The 22,157-nt window shown below is 42.8% G+C and overlaps 1 protein-coding gene across 1 annotated transcript in view; it reads right to left on the bottom strand.

Moving 5' to 3' along the window:
• vwa1 (von Willebrand factor A domain containing 1) overlaps positions 1-8,358 on the bottom strand; it is a 15,736-nt gene extending 7,378 nt beyond the window's left edge. Inside the window, exons 1-5 of the mRNA XM_014145724.3 lie at positions 7,944-8,358; positions 2,878-3,435; positions 1,608-1,940; positions 1,106-1,381; positions 556-837 (exon numbers count right to left, since the gene is read on the bottom strand). Of these exons, the coding sequence (XP_014001199.1) occupies positions 556-837; positions 1,106-1,381; positions 1,608-1,940; positions 2,878-3,435; positions 7,944-8,025 (1,531 nt within the window). The 5' untranslated portion in view covers positions 8,026-8,358. The remainder of the gene's footprint in view (positions 1-555; positions 838-1,105; positions 1,382-1,607; positions 1,941-2,877; positions 3,436-7,943) is intronic.
• Between the last annotated feature and the right edge of the window lie 13,799 nt (positions 8,359-22,157).

Here is a 22,157-nt window from a genome sequence, read left to right as displayed (position 1 = left end):
TCAAATGGCGAGAGTGCACAGTGCACTGTTTGGTTGCTGAATTTATTTTAGACGAGTGGACGAACATATGCATGTACCCTACTTTTTGAAGTAATTTGTTTGACAATAAGATGAAAACATCATGACTGGTAAAGTTCATGCCAAATTAAAAGGTCATCAAAATGTATTTTGACAGTTAAATTACATGTATTTACTATTAGGCTCATAGATTTTTTTATAGGAACATCCTGTCTAGCAGGAACTATTTTGGAGTTGTTAAAGCAATTCTCAGGAGTCCTGGCGACATGCTACCTGTGAATCAATGTTGTAATATGGGCAATAAAAAGGGTACATCTTCAGATTCAAAATGTAATTCAAATCTCATCCTTATCCAAACAAAGAGTTGGCTTGGATACATTCAAAAGCGCCAATTCTAGGATCCAATTGAACATGCCTTAAAAATATCCATGTTTGCTCCAATTGACCAACTCAACACAACTGAAATTAACTGACCCCAACCAACAGTGCTGAAGGGTTCACATCCTCATTCAAAATGGCGGCGGCCCATTCTCTCACCTGAATGAAACTGGGCCGTGCAGCAGAGGCCCTTCCCGCGTGTCGTCCGGTATACAGGCGACACACACACTCTGGTGGCGGGGGGCAGGTGTGACAGACGTGTGGACAGTAAGTTGGGGGGCAGGTAGAAGGAGGAGCGCTGGGCGGTGGTAGAGCCATGGCCGTCCTGTCCCTCCCAGGTGAGCCAGTAGCCCCTGAGGCCATCCATGCTGGCTTTCCAGTCCACCTGCACAGAGTCACTGCCCACCGTGGTTAGCCGCAGGTCTGCAAGATCTGGCCTCACTGAGAAGGGAGGGAGGGAAGGATGGGATTCATTTTCCAAAGTACACTTCGGCAATGTTTACATTGTTACGTCATGCCAATAAAGCAATTGAAATTAAATTGAGAGAGAGAGAAAAAGGCCTATGTGCTGCATCTATACAGTGGTATGTGAAGGGTAATAGTACATTTAGCATTTTCCCATTTTATTGCTTCAGTTTAAAAACTTTGAGGATAATCCCATACCGCATCTGTGCTTAAGAACATATCCTTAATGCTCTATGCTCCTTACCCTCCTCAGTGCACACTTTGACAGACATGGCCCTCTCCTGGCCATAGGAGTGACGGGCGCTCACGGTGACCAGGTACTGGGTGTCTGGCTGGAGGTTGGTCAGCATGGTGGAGTTCTGCCCCCGGCCCACAGTAGTCATGTGGAGCTTCCCCCCCGGGAGCGCTGAGTACTCCACCTGGAAGCTCTGGACAGACTCTGGCTGCAGAGGACCCCAGCTCACCCTCACACTGTTGGCCTCTGAGTCAGACACCGTCACCACGGCTGGGCTCAACACCTCTGAGGAGACGATAAATTATATGTAATAATATAATAATAAAATATATATATAATCTGGTGATTTACCAGGTGCTTTTGTCGAAAGTGACTTCAGAATATTCGGTATACAGTGTGCCCATGCTGGACACAACCCCAAAGACACCACATCCCAACCAACTGAGCCAACATTGTTAATTGTAACAATGTAAATGTTGTAAATGCCAAATGTAAACATGCCACCTCTTACCTGGCTTAGTGGTGAAGGTGACGGAGAGGGGGTTGAGCACCTGCAGGTTGGACTCAGGAGTCAGTGTGGCTGTGTAGATGGTGTCTGGCTTTAGTCCCGTCAGCCTGGCCGTGCTAGAGTCCCCTGGCCGGGTGAGTCTCTGGTACTGGCCACCGCTGGTACTGGGGCTGGTACCAGGCCCCCCTGCTCCTCCTCCAACCACTCCCCCACTGGGAGCCGGTCCAAACCGGATGTCATAATAACCGGTCAAACCGGCCAGAACCGGTCGCCACTGCAGCACAGCGCTGTTTGTGGACACATCTCGCACCTGGAGCCGTTCAGCCCAGAGGATCTCTGTTAGAGGAGAGACAGAACGAGAGCGAAGGACTGAAACACTGGTGAAATATAAAACTCCAGTGGAGGCTGGTGCCACTTTAAATTGAAGGACATGCTCATTATAATGGGTGAAATTGAATGAATGGAACGGTATATTGGGACGATGGCAGTATACCGTTCCATTCATTCCATTCCAGCTATTACTTAAGCCACCCTCCCTTCACCAGCCTCCTCTTGCCTAAACACCTTTACGACCATATTATCACAGTGTGCAGATTCCTTTCTCTCACTGGTGAGCATTCATCCTTGGATAACCAGAACAAGATGGCAAAAAAGAGAGGGAGGAAAAGGATGAAAGAGAGAAGCTCAGACAGACACACAGACTGTGGGTTCCCTAATGCATTCACAACGCATGCCATAAAACCCCTCGAAATAGACAACCCAGTCCTGAAGATACTTCTGTAACAAATAGCAAACCCAAGAAAGGTTTCAGTGTCAGAGGATAGGAACTTCAGGCACTCGCTAGAGGGACCATGGATTTCTCCTTCTGTGTCGTAAAGAACCTGTATTTACACTATGCGTCTGCCCATCACTACAGTATGCATCCTGTCTTTGAGCTACATATGTTTACTGGAACTGTGTCCATATGACTGCTACTCTATCTGACCAGAGAAATACCCTCTATACATGTCTGGCACCATAGAGGGGCACGGTAGGATCAGTTCTTTATTAATGGGCCCCCCTCTTTCATTACAGTCTAACATATGCTGTCTCTGCATCCTTCTATGTCTCACAGTCTCTAGGAGTGGGTACGTGATAAAGGAGTAGAATGGAGACATGCATTTGTACAGCAGCAAAGTCTAGAGTAGAGCTCAAAAGAAGGGGTCAGGTCCATGTCAATTGCTGTCAATTGAGGAATCAAATTGGACACGCACAGAACGCCACACACACCCACCAATAATGGCATCCCTCAGGTCCTCGGTGATGATACTCATATCGTCGATGTCCACAAAGTACAGGTGTGACTCCACAGGCGGGGTAACCACCTGCCGCAGCACCTGGTAGTTCCCGTGGCCCGTGGAGATCACCAGAACGGCCACGCCCTCCTCTCTCAGCTCCTCCATTGGTCCAATCACATCGCCCGGCTTCACCCCGTCCGTCAGCCACACTAGAACCCTGGGTAGCTCTTCCCTGGCCCCCCCGGGCCCTCCAGGCTTCAGCACCCAGTCCTTGGCCATCCTGAGGGCCTCCTCTGTATTGGTGTCACCCCTCAGAGCCTTGGTGTTCCCCAGTGCCCCCTGGAGGCCAGATTGGGTATTGTGGGCGTCAAAGCCAAACTCGAGGCGGGGTTGGGTGCCCACCTGCAGTAGCCCCACCCTCACCTGGTCCTCGCCCAATGAGAAGGGGAGGAGGAGCTCAGACAGGAAGCCCAGCATGCGGGAGTACTCATAGGATGAGACGCTGCCCGAGGAGTCCAATAGGAAGAGGATGTCGCCCTCACAGCAGTTCAGCACTGAGAGGAGAGGAAAGGAGAGCGTTACAGGTGGTGGACACACATCCACTAGATTTTTACAGATATAGTGTATATTGAATATAGATTCATATCTATAGGCTATAGCTATAGAATATAATGCTAATATTATGTGAAAATGAATAACTGAATAAGTCAAAGCATACTGTTGAGAATTAAATACTCCCAGAGTTAAGCAATATTTACACCACTGAGGGCCTTCACAATGGGGAACTTTCTATAAGCATAGTGCTTATAGTAGATGTGCGAGATACACTACAATTAGTGTATGTGGGAAACGGGGAAACAATGTGGTATAGTTATTTGTTTACCCACAAACTTACCGTAGAGAAGCAAACTAATTATAAATGATAGCCAGCCAACATTTACAGGGATAAATAAGTACAATCCCACAACTCACTGAGACTGTGTGGAGCATCTGTGGGAAAACCCACTACTATTTTCAACTTTCTCTCTCTTTTCTCACTCTCTCTCTGATTCCTTCTCCCTCCCTTAACTTTTTCCAGTGGTCCTCGTTCAGTATGTGAGTGTGCACACGCACGCACGCACGCACGCACGCACACACACACACACACACACACACACACACACACACACACACACACACACACACACAGAATCTCCCCCTCACCATCCACCTCCTTGGAACAACACTGTCCCACAGTCATTAAAACCTTTATAGAAAATGCCATAAGTCTGAAAGCGGGAGAAACTGAAACAAAATGAAAAGAGAAAAAATATGTGGAGAGGTGTGAACTGTCCGAAGAAAGGAAATGAGTGGAAAACAAGTAATTACAGCGATAAGACCAGATCAAAACAAACAGGCCAACCTAAAATAAGGGATGAAAAAGTGAGATAGATCAGAGGGGTGGCCAGATGAGGGATGGATAAAAATGCTGTCATAACATTTAGACTAGGCAACATTTTACAAATGTTCCATATTTCATAACAGTAGCACGGAGCAGTGCTTCTCATTAAAGAGAGACAGTGAGTAAGAAGAGTGAGGGGGAGAGGGGGAGAGCTGTAGGAACTCTGTATATTGGTGCTATAAGAAGGAGGGTAGGTTGGAGGTGGGGATAGAGAGAGAGAAATGTTAAGGGGGAGGTGTGTATTGGCAGTTCCATTTGTGAGAAGAAGAGGAATGTGCGGTAGTAGACGTATACCCATATACAGAGAGAGCGAGAGAGAGAAAGAGCAAGCGAGAGGGAGGGAGGGATAGTGAGAGAGACGTGCCATGTTAATTTTCCAGCGTTGAGTGCTTTGGAAATTCATTATTTTTTCTTTGGGCCCTTAGCAATGAATTTCTTAACGCTTCAATTTGACACTCGATGTGTGGTCGCTGTACTGATAAGAGTGTAGTGTTGAAAGATGAGTGTACACTCAAGCACGCACACACACACACACACACACACACACACACACACACACACACACACACACACACACACACACACACACACACACACACACACACACACACACACACACACACATCTGGACTTTGTACTCCAGCTCCCTAAGAGGGAGAGGCTGCAGTTACACTGCACATATGGCCTCTAATGTTAAGCCCCAGTAAACTGTAGTTCTGTCTGTGTCTCTCTGGTTTCTATGTTTACTGTAAACCAACTGTTTGGGTCTGAACTGTCTTGTACATTAGTATTAGCTTTATTGCGGTGTTAGGTTTACAGTACACCCTGAACAAGCTTGACTAATACTGTATATTAGTGGTTACACACTAAATGTAAATTATGAAACCACAGAGCCTTCATGGGCATGGGAGTAACTGAAAATAACTCTTTCGACCTGCTTCACACATGCATGCACGCACACACGCACACGCACACACACACACACACACACACACACACACACACACACACACACACACACACACACACACACACACACACACACACACACACACACACAGCTCAGATGTGTTAGAAAAGGCCTCCTCCACAGCGCTTCTTGGTTCTAAAAATTATGTGGCTATATCACCACCAGTAGGCTATAAGTAGGATCAAAATACATCATCACAGGGACTCAAACCTGGATCATCTGTGATTCTCTGCCAGTCTTTAGTATTAAAAGCATTTCTATTAGTGGAGGCTCCTCAGAGGAGGAAGGGGAGGACCATCCTCCTCAGTGAATTTCATAAAAATAAAAATTGTAAAACATTGAAAAAGTTATCCTTTTTAGATAAAACTATACTAAATATATTCACATTACCAAATAATTGATTAAAACACATAAAGGTCTACAGTAGCCTCAACAGCACTCTGTAGGGTAGCACCATGGTGTAGCCGGAGGACAGCTAGCTTCCATTCTCCTCTCAGTACATTGACTTCAATATAAAACCTAGGAGGCTCATGGTTCTCACCCCCTTCCATAGACTTACACAGTTATTATGACACCGGAGGATGTCCTCCAACCTATCAGAGCTCTTACAGCATGAACTGACATGTTGTCCACCCAATCAAAGGATCAGAGAATTAATCTAGTAATGAAAGCATAAGCTACAGCTAGCTAGCACCGTAGTGCATAAAATATGGTGAGTAGTTGACTCAAAGAGAGAAAGATAATAGTTGAACAGTTTTCAACAAATTAATTTCTTCAAAAATGAAGGAGAAGCAAGAGAGAGAAAGAGATATATATTTTTTGCATTTTCAGTTTAACTTACTTAGCTAGCAAATGCAGCTGGCTAGTTTAGTTACTCAAACACCCGGATAAAACAGAGGGATGCTATGTTAGCTAGCTGGCTATGACTATCCAACACAACACTGAAACTCTACCAGGTAAAGGTAAGCTTTTGGTTTTATTAATGTATTGCCACCGGGGCCTGCCGGTCTAACTGCTTACTGACTATACACTGTAACGTTACTGCATGATTGTAGCAGGTTTACTAACACATTAGTTATATTAGCTATGTTGACTAGGACGTTACTTTAGCTAATATGGGGACAATGATGTAGGCTGTGTGTAGCGGTTATGACATGGTTTGGCTTAGAAGGTTTTTTCACCTGGTCACATACAGCTGATGTGTTGTTCATTGAAGTCCACAAACAAAGGCAAAAGGTGAGAGGAGGAGAGTGCATAGAGGATAGTATCAATACAATGTGGCTGCTATGATCAGGGGTGTATTCATTCTGCCGATTCTGTTGAAAAACTTTTCTTAAACGGATGCAAATGAAACGGAGATTAAAAAAAATACCTGAATTTGTCTAATAGAAACTCTCATTTGCAACTGTCGGACTAATGACTACACCCCAGATAAGCTGGATACAGGCAAGAGTGTGCAAGGCAGTATTGAATGTGTCACTGTCTGTCCATGTGTCACTGTCTGCTTTTCTCTCAACCTGTGTGCACCTACATTATAAACTTTCATTCGTAGGCTAGGTTGTAGCAATCTCATGATGGGTATAGGGAACATTTGAGTATCATGTAGTAGCCTAAACCTATCAATGTTACATTGAACTGTGTTGAATGGAATATGAATGACAGTCGTCCTCCCTCATCATAAACGGCACTGACCGCCACTGATTTCTATGTTTGCGTGAGACGCATAGAAAGTAATTAAGCTATGTTAGTCAAAGCCTGTCTATTCTCTATAAATGGAAGTCTGTGTAAGAAGTCTAATGTTCTGTCTGTCCACTGTATACTTACACTGAGTCATAAAGACAGACCACTGACAGATGGAACTGACTCACCAGCAAGTTTAGTTTTCACCACTACAGTATATGTTATGAGCTCTAACTACCACATGCATGGTTGTAACAAGCATTCAGTAATTAGTAATGGTGTTATGATCAATCGTATGTTTTAATTGACATCGCATGGAATAATAAGCACATCAATTTCACATAGTGTTAAAGTCAGGAACAGATATCAACATACACTGAGTATACCAAACATTAAGAATGCCTTCCTAAGATTTGCCCTCAGAACAGCCTCAATTCGTCGGGGCATGGACTCTACAAGGTGTTAAAAGCATTCTACAGGGATGATGACCCATGTTGACTTCAATGCTTCCCACAGTTGTGTCAAGTTGGCTGGATGTCCTTTGGGTGGTGGACCATTCTTGATACACTCTGGAAACTGTTGAGCATGAAAAACTCAACAGCACTTAATATTTTGTCTTTCCCATTCACCCTCTGAATGGCACATGTCTCAAAGGCTTAAAAATCCTTCTTTAACCTTTCTCCTCCCCTTCATCTACACTGACTGAAGTGGATTTAACAAGTGACATGAATAAGGGATCATGGCTTTCACCTGGATTCACCTGGTCAGTCTATGTCATGGAAAGAGCAGGTGTTCTTAATGCTTTGTATACTCAGTGTATATTACTGTCAAAGTTGTAGAAATTATATGACAGATGATACAAGTATTGTGCCTTTAATATAATAACACCAGTTGGAGATACTCTGACTTCTCCTCCCTAGTCTCTCAGTCACCCCACCACTAGACCATCGGCCACCACCTGCAATGCTCACCTTCAGTTGCTGAGTTTTGACCACAGGATTTCCGCAGCAACATTCCAGTCAGTATGCAAGTAAACAAAATCCGACTCTCCATCTCAAGTGTTTGTTATCAATTTCGGTAGAAAGAATTATGATGATATCAACAGGGTTTCCTCCAAAAATGTGTTCATTTCCTGAACCGTCGCTCCAACTGAAATGGTAATGAGCGTTCCATTCAGGATACTTAGGCTATTGCGGCTTGAAACTTCATATCCCAAATTCTGACTTTCACCGAGACTTTCCCGTTTTGTTTCCGCTTTTCTGGAACATTACATTCTTGTAATACTTCCCACAGATCAAATGTTGTCTGTTGGTTGCTCCGGTAGCCTCCGTGAGTTTGTGCGCGCAAGGTAAAAAGCGTGAGCATTCTAGTCGGTTCTTCGCTCTGACTCCCCCCCCCCCCCCCCTCCACTCCAGTGTTCACTCCCTTATTTCTTAACCGTCTTTCAAGACACTTCGAATAGCAATAGGCTCAAGAGCTCTGGCCAAACGTCATTGCTCTGGAAAGGTGCCCATTTTCTGATATCTTTACATTTTATGGCAAACTAGACAATCGTGCAAAAAGTGAAGAGAGTCTTTAAAATGTAAAACAATGTAAGGAAGAATTTAAACTTTCAGCTTTGAAATTAACGAATGGAGATGTATAATTATCTAGACAATTAAAACTAAGAAATGCAGTTAATTATGGAGCCTTATCTGGGCCACTGTCTTTCAGCACTAAAATCCTTGGAATGAGAGTGCCTTTTCAAGATCATAGGTCCAGGGTGGAATGGTTTTGTGGTATTTCGTGCAAATGCCAGATGGGCTGGTCCATTTTTAGACCAGTGGGCCTGTCTAACTTGGGTTTTTTGTGCAAAATAATAATGATCTGGTGAATAATGGGGGCCTCAAGGAATAAAATGGGCCGGTGCGAGGGGACTCAAGGAGAAAAATGAGCTGGTGTGGGGGCCTCAAAGGGGAAAAAAATGGTCCGGTGTATTAGAAATGCCAGGGATGTGTTCTGGTCCCAGTCCACCCCTCGATAAGCCTACATGTAGGCTATTGTCTATTTCATTTGTTGGCCTTCCACTGGGCACAGACATCATCAGTTCGTCTACTTTTTATTTACATTTCGCTGAGTTATCAACTAACATGAATTCAACATGAAATCAACATTTCTACAGGTCATTGGATTTTGGTTCAAAGTTGGTAGGAAAAAAGACGAAATTCTCTTACGTTGATGACTTTTTGCAAATCCAATCAATTTTCCTTGTTGATTTAACGTCATCACATCACATTGCATTTTGTTGAAGTGACGTGGAAACAACGTTGATTCAACCAGTTTTTAGTGGGCTATGTGCATGTTTAGTTAAATGTGAGACTATAAGAACATGTAAAGTATTACAGTATGCTGACAAACTGTCAGGTGACTGGCAATCTGTTTACTGACAGAGGGACACAATTATGGGGTTAAGCTCTTGGACCTCAGCATCAACTGCTCAAGCTGGCGAAATAGATTCCATGGAAAATATTATTTTTGATTGAATTGCATCAGCCTATAGTGCCTCAGGAGATTTGGTGAATGTGATATTGAGATGGTGTCTGTTTGAGAGTGAAAAGCAGCATGCTTATGAGAGAGAGAGACCGAGCGAGAGAGACCGAGAGAGAGAGAGAGGTGAGGAGGAGTGGGAATAGGGTAGAAGACAAAAGTGGGAATTAAGAGAAGGGACAAAGGTCTGATGTCTGGAGACCTCGGTGACACATCACATGACCTAAGCTTATTTCTATTGTTCCATTGTAACAGAACACCCCATCACACACCTAGTAACTAAACACTGAGTCTATACAAACCTGTGAAAGATAGGCGCTGTTCTATGAAAGATAAGTAGTTGACCATTTCCAAACAGAATAGTATGTTGTGTTTGACCTACAGTATTGAGTGGCTGTTTTGAATCGTGTTTCCCACACACTAAACTTGCCCTTACATGCAACCCCTTCTGCCCCCCACAGTCTGGTCACTGACCCCACTGTATAGTATACTGTTTATGTCTGCAGATGGGAGTCCTGCTCTTTCAACTGCCCAATAAGCAGTACATCAGTTAGAAATACCCACCTGGAATAACTTTCCAGTGGTATGTGTGTACCGTATGTGTGTGTGTGTGTGTGTGTGTGTGTGTGTGTGTGTGTGTGTGTGTGTGTGTGTGTGTGTGTGTGTGTGTGTGTGTGTGTGTGTGTGTGTGTGTGTGTGTGTGTGTCCATGGCATGCAGGTTTTAGCTGATGGATCAGGTAAGTGGCACGGCTGTATACAATTCACATAACATGTTGTTACCGGGGGACCAGAGGAAAGGAAATGTTTTAAATCTCACACACGTTCATGTCAGCACATTTCTATCATCTCAATAAGCATAGGTTATGAAACCATAAGTGGTTGTTTTTGTTCACTTATTTGCACATTCCCTATAAAAGAGTAGTAAGCTCCTCTGAGATTCATGTGTCTTTGTAGTACAGTTTCATTGAAAGCGATTGGGCAAAGCTGCAAAGAGTGGTTAGTTTACCATTTTTGGCAGTGGACAAGGCAATGGGAATAAGGGAGGAAGGGAAGTGAAAGAGTAAGGGAGGTGGAAGACGCAGACAGATGGATGACGAGTCCCATATGACAACCCTCACAGTGTGACAAAATGGAAACACAGAGAAACAGTGAGAGGAGAGATCTATTTTGTTGAATTCTCAACACTTGAAGTTTATACAACTGAGCACCATTTGTAATTGGGTTTTATACAGTCTCTTGACACTTTGGCACATAGTAGCGCTCCCGCTGTTATTTACCATTAAAACTTTGGCCCCAGTGCTTCTGGCATCTGTAACGGCTGTCGTCGCAAGAAAACCAAGATGCAGCGGAGGTTGTGGATTCATTATAAATATTTAATAAAATGAACCACTATAAACAAAACATCAAACAGCAACGATAGCTAACAGTCCTGTCTGGTCAAAAACGAACGAGACAGAAAACAATCCCCCACAAAACCCAAAGGAAAAACATGCTCCTTATGTGTGACTCCCAATCAACAACAACGAACTTCAGCTGTGCCTGATTGGGAGCCACACACGGCCCAAAACAAAGAAATACAAAAAACCTAGAAAAATAACATAGAACGCCCACCCAATGTAACACCCTGGCCTAACCAAAATAAAGAACAAAAAAAACATTTCTATGGCCAGGGCGTTACAGTACCCCCCCCCCCCCAAGGTGCGGACTCCGGCCGCAAAACCTGACACTGAAGGGGAGGGTCCGGGTGGGCCTTCTAACGGCGGCGGCTCAGGTGCGGGACGTGGCCTCTGTTCCACCCTTGGCGTCGCCTTCTTAGGTGGCGCACCTGGCCGCGCCGAAGGTCTGGTGGGCGACCCTGACTGCGCCCGGCTGGCGGGCATCCTGGCTGCGCCCGGCTGGCGGTGGTCCCTGGCGGTTCTGGCCCAGGATTCATCAGGCTGGGGAGACATGAAAGAGGCCTGGCCCTAGGCGTAGGCACAGGACTCACCGGGCTGGCGGGCGGCTCTGACTGCTCTGGACAGGCGGGCAGCTCTGGCGGCTCCGGACAGGCGGGCGGCTCTGGCGGCTCCGGACTGGCGGGACCCACTGGAGGCCTAGTCCTGGGAGGTGGCACAGGACGAACCAGGATGGGGAGACCCACTGGAGACCTGGTCCGTGGAGCAGGCACAGGACTGACCAGGATGGGGAGATCCACTGGAGGCCTAGTCCTGGGAGGTGGCACAGGACGGACCAGGCTGGAGAGATCCACTGGAGGCCTGGTCCGAGGAGGAGGCACAGGATAAACCGGGCTGTGGGGGAGCACTGGAGTTCTGGTATGTACGCTCGACATGCTTACTCCAGGCTGAATGACCACTTTGGCCCGGCACGGGCGGAGAGCAGGCATTGGGCGAACTGGACCCTCCCAGCGCTCTGGAGACACAGTGCGCAACGCCGGCGCAGGATAACCTGGACCGAGGAGGCGCACTGGAGACCAGACACGCTGAGCTGGCACAACCCGTCCTGACTTGCGGGGGGCTGGCATGTAGCGCTCCGGGCTATCAACGCGTACTGGGGACACCGTGCGCTTTACCACATAACACGGTGCCTGACCAGTACTGCGCTGCCTCCTGTACGCACGGGGAGTTGGCCCAGAATTAAATCCTGGCTCTGCCACACTCCCCGTGTGACCCCCCCAAAAAAATGTTTTGGGGCTGCCTCTCGTGTCCGTCACACTCCCTTGCCTCGTACCAGCGCCTCTCAGCTATTGCCGCCTCGATCTCCCACTGCGGGCGGCGATACTCCCCAGCTTGAGCCCATGGTCCACCTTCATCCAGTAATTCCTCCCATCTCCAGGAATCCTGAACGATCCTCTCCATTTTTTTCAACGTCCATGAGTCCCGATAGCTCTTCTCCTTCCTCCGCTGCTTGGTCCGTTTCTTGGTTGGGGATTCTGTAACGGCTGTCATCGCAAGAAAACCAAGATGCAGCGGAGGTTGTGGATTCATTATAAATATTTAATAAAATGAACCACTATAAACAAAACATCAAACAGCAACGATAGCTAACAGTCCTGTCTGGTCAAAAACGAACGAGACAGAAAACAATCCCCCACAAAACCCAAGGGAAAAACATGCTCCTTATGTGTGACTCCCAATCAACAACAACGAACTTCAGCTGTGCCTGATTAGGAGCCACACACGGCCCAAAACAAAGAAATACAAAAAACCTAGAAAATGAACATAGAACGCCCACCCAATGTAACACCCTGGCCTAACCAAAATTAAGAACAAAAAACCCCTCTCCATGGCCAGGGCGTTACAGCATCACAATGGAAATCCCATTTCATTAGTAAAGACAGTTCTCTCCTTCACCACTTGCCAGTTATTCCCCCTCCTTTGGTGAGTTTGAGAAATTTTAGGTTTATGTAGCATGCCATGTTCTGATAGATTTGACTTGGACAGCCATAAATAAAAGTATAAATAAGTCAGGAAGGGGAAGTTAGAGGGGTTTCCCATCACTGGGCCGTGTTGAAGTTCTTATTTGCCAAAAATGCACAGCGTCTTCCTGGCACGCTCTGACCCTTCTGTTCCTGCATCACTAGATCTTCCTGCTCATGGTGTCTGGATCCTGCACATTGCTCATCGTGCAAGCTTTTTTACCAGGTCTGTTTGTGAAGTCCTGATAGTTTTTATTTTACAGTTTCCTGTCTGCTCTCAGGGGGATGGTGGGATACTGGTCCAAAGGGTAACAGAGGAATTCCAAGCCAAGGGCAGATGCTATGCACACTGTTACTGTTTTATGGAGGCTTCTTAATAAACCGCTCAGGACAAAATGACTAGCCAAATGCAGGATATCCCGTCTTCACCTCACATGTGAATTGCAAGTTCACATTTGAAAAACATTAACATGTGAAAATCCATTTGCAGTTGTACATGTAAGAAACCTCCACATGTGTAAATCTCACTTTCTCATGTAGAATTGCAAGTTCACATGTAAAAAACAATCACGTGACAATCACATTTGCAGTTTCACATGTAAGAAAACTCCACATGGGAAAATTGCAAGTTAACATGTGGGGGTGAAATTGTGTTATTCTCCTCATTTGAAAAGGTGGTGTTAACATGTTGCAGTAGCAATGTTTCCTCAAATTCTGTAATGCCATTCTGTAAAAAGGTTACTTAGCCTACCTGAGTAGAATAATTGAAGTGCATTAAAATGAGTGATTTCTTATTTCTGAGCCATCCACTCCATTATTACTGTAGTCCTCCATGGTGTTGCTTTGGATATATATGTATACTTAGCGCTACCACTAGGGAGAGTCATTTGGAGTGTTACTGCTGCAGGGGCGCACCTCTTCTTCGAACGCGTTGCTCCGTGACAATTGGAAGAAACACAGAAAAAGAACAAAGAAGCTAGCTCTCTGTGTCTCTTTATTTTCTTAATCCTCTTTTCTGGTTTGTAGGTTAGGTAACTTTTTTTTAAATCCAGAGATTACATGTTTAACTAAATTGTGTTGTGTTTTCTGGTCATATTGAGTGTATTTAAATGTGTACATGTATTTTAGAAGGTTAATTTTTATGAACTTTGTATCTAATGGTCGCATGCTAATTGTTAACCGCTAGCTAGCTTATTGATAGGTGATGGCTAGCCTTCCATTTCCTCCTAGCTAGCTATTTTTAGCTTCTGTAATTGTTAGCGGTCCATTGATTTTTGTTACATTTAATACACAGGCCTAAAAGGGATTTTAAGGAATTTGAAAATGTGTGAATGTGTTTGCTTTAGGAACGAATGTTGACAGATTCTTTTCCACAAAAAGATGATTTTGAATTAGGGCTGTCAGAGTTAATCAGTTAACTCGAGCACATTTTTGTGCACCATTTAAAAAAAAATCTTGATTATTGCATTGTCTGAAAGCATTCAAAATGCACAAAAAGCATCATAAATACATCATCTTTACAGCTAAAAATGCAATGTCAAAACAAGTTGACATTGAGGTTAAAGAAAGAAAGTGTGCTTAATCAATTTAACAGATTTTGCTAACCGTTACTTTCGACAAAATCAAGATGTCAGTATTCTGGTAATGCTTTTTACATAAAATATCTTAAATTAAATTATTACTTGAATTCTGAATTTGTGATAAATTGTGATTCTGAATTTGTGATTTTCAGATTTGTGATCCTTCGATTAACTTGATTACATTTTTAAACATTTGACAGACCTATTTTGAATTGAACAGTCAATATTCTGAGATTGAGTGAAATTGATAATAAATGGGAAGAAAACCCAGTGTCGGCCCTCTTGGTCAAATGGTCAAGACATTGGCTGAGACCCGGGTTGTAATCCCACCGTTTACAAAGATACACATGTGAAGCTTAGAATATCACATGTGAAAGGTTGGGAAACCGTGTGTCTGAGTCATGTGAAAAATGACAAATAACATGAAAAAAAAGTATGTGAAAAATCCACATACACTACATGACCAAAAGTATGTGGACAACTGCTTGTCGAAAGTCTCATTCCAAAATCATAGCCATTAACACGGAGTTGGTTCCCCTTTGCTGCTATAACAGCCTCCACTCTTCTGGGAAGGCTTTCCACTAGATGTTTGAACATTGCTGCTGGGATTTGCTACCATTCAGCCACAAGAGCATTAGTGGGGTCGGGCACTGATGTTGGGCGATTAGGCCTGGCTCGCAGTCGGTGTTCCAATTCATCCCAAAGGTGTTCAGTGGGGTTGAGGTGTGGCTGAAATTGTCGAATCCACTATTTGAAGTGGTGTCCATATACTTTTGTACATGGTGGATTCGGTTATTTCAGCCACACCCGTGGCTAACAGGTGTATAAAATCGAGCACACAGCCATGCAATTTACCATTGACAAACATTGGGAGTAGAATGGCCTTACTGAAGAGCTCAGTGACTTTCAACCTGCCACCTTTCCAAGTGTCTTACTCTTATGAAAAAAACAAATTCACATGTGAAAAATGTACATGTGAAAGTTCCATGTGAAACTTCACACGTCTGAAAAATATGTGTCTGACTCGTGGAAAAAAATATATAAATGTTTTTTAACATGTGATTTGTTCATACATGTGTCCAAAAACCACGTGATTTTGTCATGTTTTCTTTTGTAAGGGATGCACCATGCTTTGGGAGCCAGCAGCCAAACTGCATCGAGCTCACAGGGAAACGATCATCCATCATAAGACCTCAAAAACAAATATGACAAGTTACATTAAACACAGCGTACCGTATAGTGCACAGTACTTTTGACTTAATTTTCATGGATATGTCAAACATTACGTATGTTGAATTTAGGGAGTAAAACATACTACACTCGTCTGTGCACTGTCTTTGTGTGAATGAATGACAACTGCCATATTCATCTAGCAATGATAAACATCTGTGCTAAAATCTGCATTGAGTCTTTCCCAAATTCTAGGGGCCCTCTATGCAACATTTCAAGATTCCATAGTGAAATATTACAGTTTCCCATATTGCCAAGATCGACTCATGGAAGTTCTCTCTAAAGATGTGCTGTCTTCTCCAGAGGACTGGCCTTATTGTGACAAGGACTGTCTATATTTAGAGTTGGGGTCCAATGTGGTCATGTTGATAAATGGCTTATTTACAGAGAAACAGATGGGGGTAAGTCTTTCACAATTTACACTGAAATGGATATATCTAAATAGCCTGTCTAAGAGTCATGATAACTGGCTTTGTAATCCATTTCTCTTAACAATTTGTTCAGATGTGGTTACAGTACTAATTATATTCTACAATTTAATAGATAAACAGAAAATGAATGATTTTCATACAATACTGTTAATAACTTTGTTAATAACATTGAATAGAAAATGTCCTTTTTTCTTGTACAATGACTTGAACTTCCATTCAATAGCTTGTCATTTGGTAAAAATATACAGCAAGTTATTCAGTAGCCATGGACCAAGGTCAGTGTCATGAGTCATCGATGTCAGAGTTCCACAAGCCAAGCTCTTACTCCCACATTCTGTCATACAACCTGGTGGAAAAGACTGCAAAATTAAAATGTACCACAACACAAGTGCTCACAAACCTCCAACTCTGTGCAGAAGTGTTTTTGTCACTGTTCACATTATAAGGATTCCACTTCTCCAGCTACAAGGACACACTCTTCTATCTCCTTCTCTTCTCCTCCGCCTAGGCCCCCTTTTATCCTTTGATCTCTCTCTTCTTCTCCACCTAGGCACCCCTTTATCCTTCGTTCTCTCTCTTCTCAAGCACCACTGTGATCCTCTCCCTTAACCCTTTTAATTATTTGTTTTTCTCTGACCCTCTTCCTCCCATACTGTGTGAGTTGTTCTGTCCTTCTCTCAGTGTATTTTTCAGCACGTCTTGACCTTGGCCGAATACAACTGCATTCTCCATTCCTTCCTCCCTTCGTGATATCATGACCTTAATACGTCACACACTCCCTTTGTGTCACAGCTGCCTTGCATCCTTAGTAACACTCATGTATACACATACAGTGCCTTCAGAAAGTATTTACACCCCTCAACTTTTTCAAAATGTTGTTGTGTTACAGTCTGAATTTAAAATTGATTAAATTGAGATTTTATGTCACTGGCCTATACACAATACCCCATAATGTGAAAGTGGAATTGTTTTTCACATTTTTTACAAATTAATAAAAAATGAAAAGCTGAAATGTCTTGAGTCAATAAGTATTCAACCCCTTTGTTATGGCAAGCCTCAATAATTCAGGAGTAAAAATGAGCTTAACAAGTCACAAAATAAGTTGCATGTATTCACTCTGTGTGCAATAATAGTGTTTAACATTATTTTTGTATGACTTCCTCATCTCTGTACCCCACACACAATTATATGTAAGGTCCCTCAGTCGAGCAGTGAATTTCCAACACAGATTCAACCACAAAGACTAGGGAGGTTTTTCCAACGCCTCACAAAGAAGGGCACCTATTGGTATATGGGTAGAAATAAAGAAAGCAGACATTGAATATCCCTTTGAGCATGCTGAAGTAATTAATTACACTTTGGATGGTGTATCAATACATCCAGTCCCTACAAAGATACAGGCGTCCTTCCTAAATCAGTTGCCAGAGGGGAAGGAAACCACTCAGGGAATTCACCTTTTGGACAATGGTGACTTTAAAACAGTAACAGAGTTGAATGACTGTGATAGGAGAAAACTGAGGATGGATCAACACATTGTAGTTACTCCACAATACTAACCTAAATGACAGAGTGAAAAGAAGGATGCCTGTTCAGAATAAAAAATATTCCAAAACATGCATCCTGTTTGCAATAAGGCACAAAAGTAAAACTGTTAAAAATGTGGCAAACTATTGAACTTTATGTCCTGAGTGTTATGCTTGGGGCAAATCCAACACAACACATCACTGAGTGTCATATTTTCAAGCACGGTGGTGGCTGAATCATGCTATGGGTATGCCTGTCATTGGCAAGGACTAGGGAGTTTTTCAGGATGAAAATAAACGGAATAGAGCTAAGCACAGGCAGAATCCTAGAGGATAATCTGCTTGTCTGCCTTCCAACAGATACTGGGAGACAAATTCACCTTTCAGCAGGACAATAACCAAAACAAAAGACCAAATATACACTGCAGTTGCGTACCAAGATGACATTGAATGTTCCTGAGTGGCCTAGTTACAGTTTTGACATATGGCAAGACTTGAAAATAGCTATCTAGCAATGATCAACAACCAACTTGACAGAATTTTTTTTAAAGAATAATGTGAAAACTATTGTACAATCCAGGTGTGCAAAGCTCTTAGAGACTTACCCAGAAAGACTCATAGCTGTAGTCACTGCCAAAGGTGATTGTAACACGTATTGGCTCAGGGGTGTGAATACTTATGTCAATGAGATATTTCTGTTTTTTATTTTCAATAAATTTGCTAAAATCTCTAAAAATATGTTTTGACTTTGTCATTATGGGGTATTGTCTGTAGATGAGTGAAAAATGTTTTTTATGTAATCCATTTTTAATTCAGGCTATAACACAACAAAATGTTGACTAAATCAAGGGGTATGAATACTTTCTGAAGGCACTGTTTACACACACTGCTTACATACGTGCAAACCATACTTTCCGTTATATCCGTACTCACTAGTATTCACTAGTCCTCTAAGCAAAGATCTGCTAAGTTGGCCATTGTGTTTTCCTGATCCAGGTACCGTAGCTGGGGGTCATAGACTATATGAATGTGTTTGTGTGCATTCTTCTTTTGCTTCTTTATTTCTGGAGCGAGTGGATGCAAGTAAGTGTTTACTTTATGAAACCTTTGATTGGTTGCCAAGTTCTCCAAATCTCTCTGAACCTGCCCTAACAGATTCCACTGCGGATGTACCCACAGCTGCACATCCCAGTTTCTGTGAGCTAAACACAACAACAGTGTGTGTATGTGTGTTTGTGTGTGTATCTGCGTGTGCAACTGCGTGTACATCTTGTGGAGACAGACAGCAGTGCAAACCTGCACTCATATCTCTCACAAGATGTATAATGTGGTGCAACCAGAAGTTGCACTTGACACATTTATGAAATTGCTTATTCCAGTTACTAATAAGCATCCACCATTAAGAAAATGAAGAAAAAATTGTATGAATGAGAGGGACGAGGCAAAAGGAATGGCAAATAAGTCTGGCTACACAGCTGATTGGCAAACGTACTGTATATTGAGAAATCATGTGACTAAACTTAACAAAAAGAAGAAGAAACTGTATTATGAAACAAAGAACAATTATATAAAGGATGATAGTAAAAAGCTTTGGAGCACCTTAAATTACATTTTGTGTAAAAAAATGTGAACTCTGCTCCATCCTTCATTGAATCAGATGGCTCATTCATCACAAAACCAATGACATTGTCAACTACTTTAATGATTTTTTGCATTGCAAAATTAGCAAACTTAGGCATGACATCCCAACAACAAACTCTGAACCTACAGATCCATGCATAACTAACCAAATTATGAAAGACAAGCATTGTAATTATTTATTTATTAAAGTGAGTGTGGAAAATGATATTTTTTGTTGTTGTCTATCAACAATGACAAACCACCTAGGACTGACAATTTGGATGGAAAATGACTGAGGATGATAGCGGACTATATTGCCACCCCTATTTGCCATCTCTTCAATCTAAGCCTACAGGAAAGTGTGAGCACTCAGGCCTGGAGGGAAGCAAAAGTCATTCCGCTACCCAAGAACAGCACCCTTTACTGGTTCAAACAGACGACCAATCAGCCTACTACCAAGCCTTAGTAAACTTCTGGAAAAAAATGGTGTTTGACCAGATACAAAGCTATTTCACAGTAAACAAATGAACAACTGACTTTCAGCACATTTATAGGGAAGTGCACTCAACATGTATGGCACTTACATAAATGACTGATGATTGGTTGAAAGAAATTGATAATAAGAAGATTGTGGGCACTGTTTTGTTAGACTTCAGTGCAGCTTTTGACATCATCGATCATAGTCTGGTGCTGAAAAAAATGGTGTTATGGATTTACAACTTCTGCTATATCGTGGATCGAGAGTTACCTATGTAACAGTTCTTTAATAGAAGCCTCTCCAACAGATTCCAGGTATAGTTGGGCATACCCCAGGGCAGCTGTCTAAGCCCCCTACTTTTTAAATGTTTTTACTAATGACCTGCCACTGGCACTAGTAAAGACTGTGTGTCTATGTATGATGACTCAACATTATTCATGTCAGCTACCACAGCAAGTGAAATCATTGCAACACTTAACAAAGAGCTGTAGTCAGTTTTATAATGGGTGGCAAGTAATAAGCTAGTCCTAAATATTTCAAAAACTAAAAGTATTGTATTTGGGACAAATCCTTCACTAAACCCTAAACCTCCACCAATTCTTCTAATGAATAACGTAGAAAATGAGCAAGTTGAGGAGACTAAACTGTAACCCTGGATTGTAAACTGCCATGGTCAAAACATATTGATTCAACGGTAGCTAAGATGTGAAGAGGTCTGTTTGTAATAAAGCGCTGCTCTGCTTTCTTGACATCTTTATCAACAAAACAAGTCCTACAGGCCCTAGTTTTATCGCACCTGGTCTACTGCCCAGTCATATGATCAAGTGCCACAAAGAGGGACATAGGCAAATTACAGTTGGCCCACTACAGAGCAGCATAGCTGGTCCTTAAGTGTATACGGAGAGCTAACATCAATAATATGCATGTCAATCTCTCCTGGCTCAAAGTGGAGGAGAGACTGACTGCATCACTACTTGTCTTTGTGAGAGGTATTGACATGTTGAAAGCACAGAGGTTTCTGTTCAAACGACTAGTACACAGCTCAGACACCCATGCGTACCCCAAACAACATGCCACCAAGTGTCTCTTCACAGTCCCCAAGTCCAGAACAGACTCTGGGAAACGCACAGTACTACATAGATCTATGACTACATGGAACTCTGTTCCACATCAAGTAACTCATGCAAGCAGTAAAATCAGATAAAAAAAAAAGATAAAATCTTATGGAACAACATGGACTGTGAAGAGAGACACACACAGGCACACACACGCTTTACGCACACACAAGCACGATACACACATGTACATTGTAATGTATTATTGTTGTATTGTGGTATTATACAATTTGTATTGTAGATATGTAGTGGTAGAATAGTGGTGTAATAATGTGGTGTATGATGTACTGTTATATTTTTATTTTTTTGTGATGTAATTGCCTTAATCTTGTTTTGGACCCTAGGAAGAGTCCAAACATGAACAAACTAATGGGGATCCTTAATAAATACAAAGACAAATTACTTCTCAATCACAGGAAGATGACAGTCAGTGTGCCCAGCTCATCCTGCCTGTTAACATACTCTACTATTATCAATGTTTTCCTTTCATTCCACATGTTTCACTTCTCCTTTATCTCTCCCTCCCTTTCTCAGTGCCCTAGGGTCAGTCCGTGATGCTGTCTGCCTTATTTTAATTTGTCAAGGAACGAGAGGGAGGCGAAAAGAGGCATCACATTGTCCGTCAGTGATATGGTACCAGTGGGGTTGTGTTTGAACTTGTCTGCAAGAGTGTTGCTGTCTACCTGTCTGCGGTAAAAGTGTAATCAATCCATCCTTTGTCTAAGGCTGATCTCACACAGAATTGAAGCGTGTCACATAGCTCAGAGTAGACGCATGCGGAAATGTGTGTTTTACCTGGGGGGATAGATAAAGGAGATAGTCAGGAGTGTTCCAAGGTTAAAGGATTGACGGCTACCTCCTACAAAATCAAGATAGGATCTGTCGGATATATATCAAGGAATATTTATGGTATATAATGTATAGCAAAAGTTGTTTCGCAAACTTGATACATAGGCTACAAGTAATCACTTATAACAGTGATTATAACTTTTTTCACTGTGTCGCATGGCTTTCAGACTTTTCCTTTTACCCACCAAAAAAACAAACGTTTTTTTCTTGCAAAACCAAAAAGTAATGGGCTGCGACCCACCAGTGGGTCCTGTCCCACCCTTTGGGAAACACTCACTTCATTTTGTCACCAGCGAACCACATCAAAGTATTTCTCTTTGCTGCCACATTGTAAGTAAATGCAATCTCTTTTTTCCAGAGTCAAATTAATGACTTGTGAACAGGGCTATTTAACCAAATCAAATCAAATGAAATCAA

The sequence above is a fragment of the Salmo salar genome, chromosome 15 (assembly GCF_965601325.2).
Source record: "Salmo salar chromosome 15, fSalSal1, whole genome shotgun sequence".
Taxonomy (NCBI): domain Eukaryota; kingdom Metazoa; phylum Chordata; class Actinopteri; order Salmoniformes; family Salmonidae; genus Salmo; species Salmo salar.
This window is presented reverse-complemented; position numbering and strand designations above follow the sequence as displayed.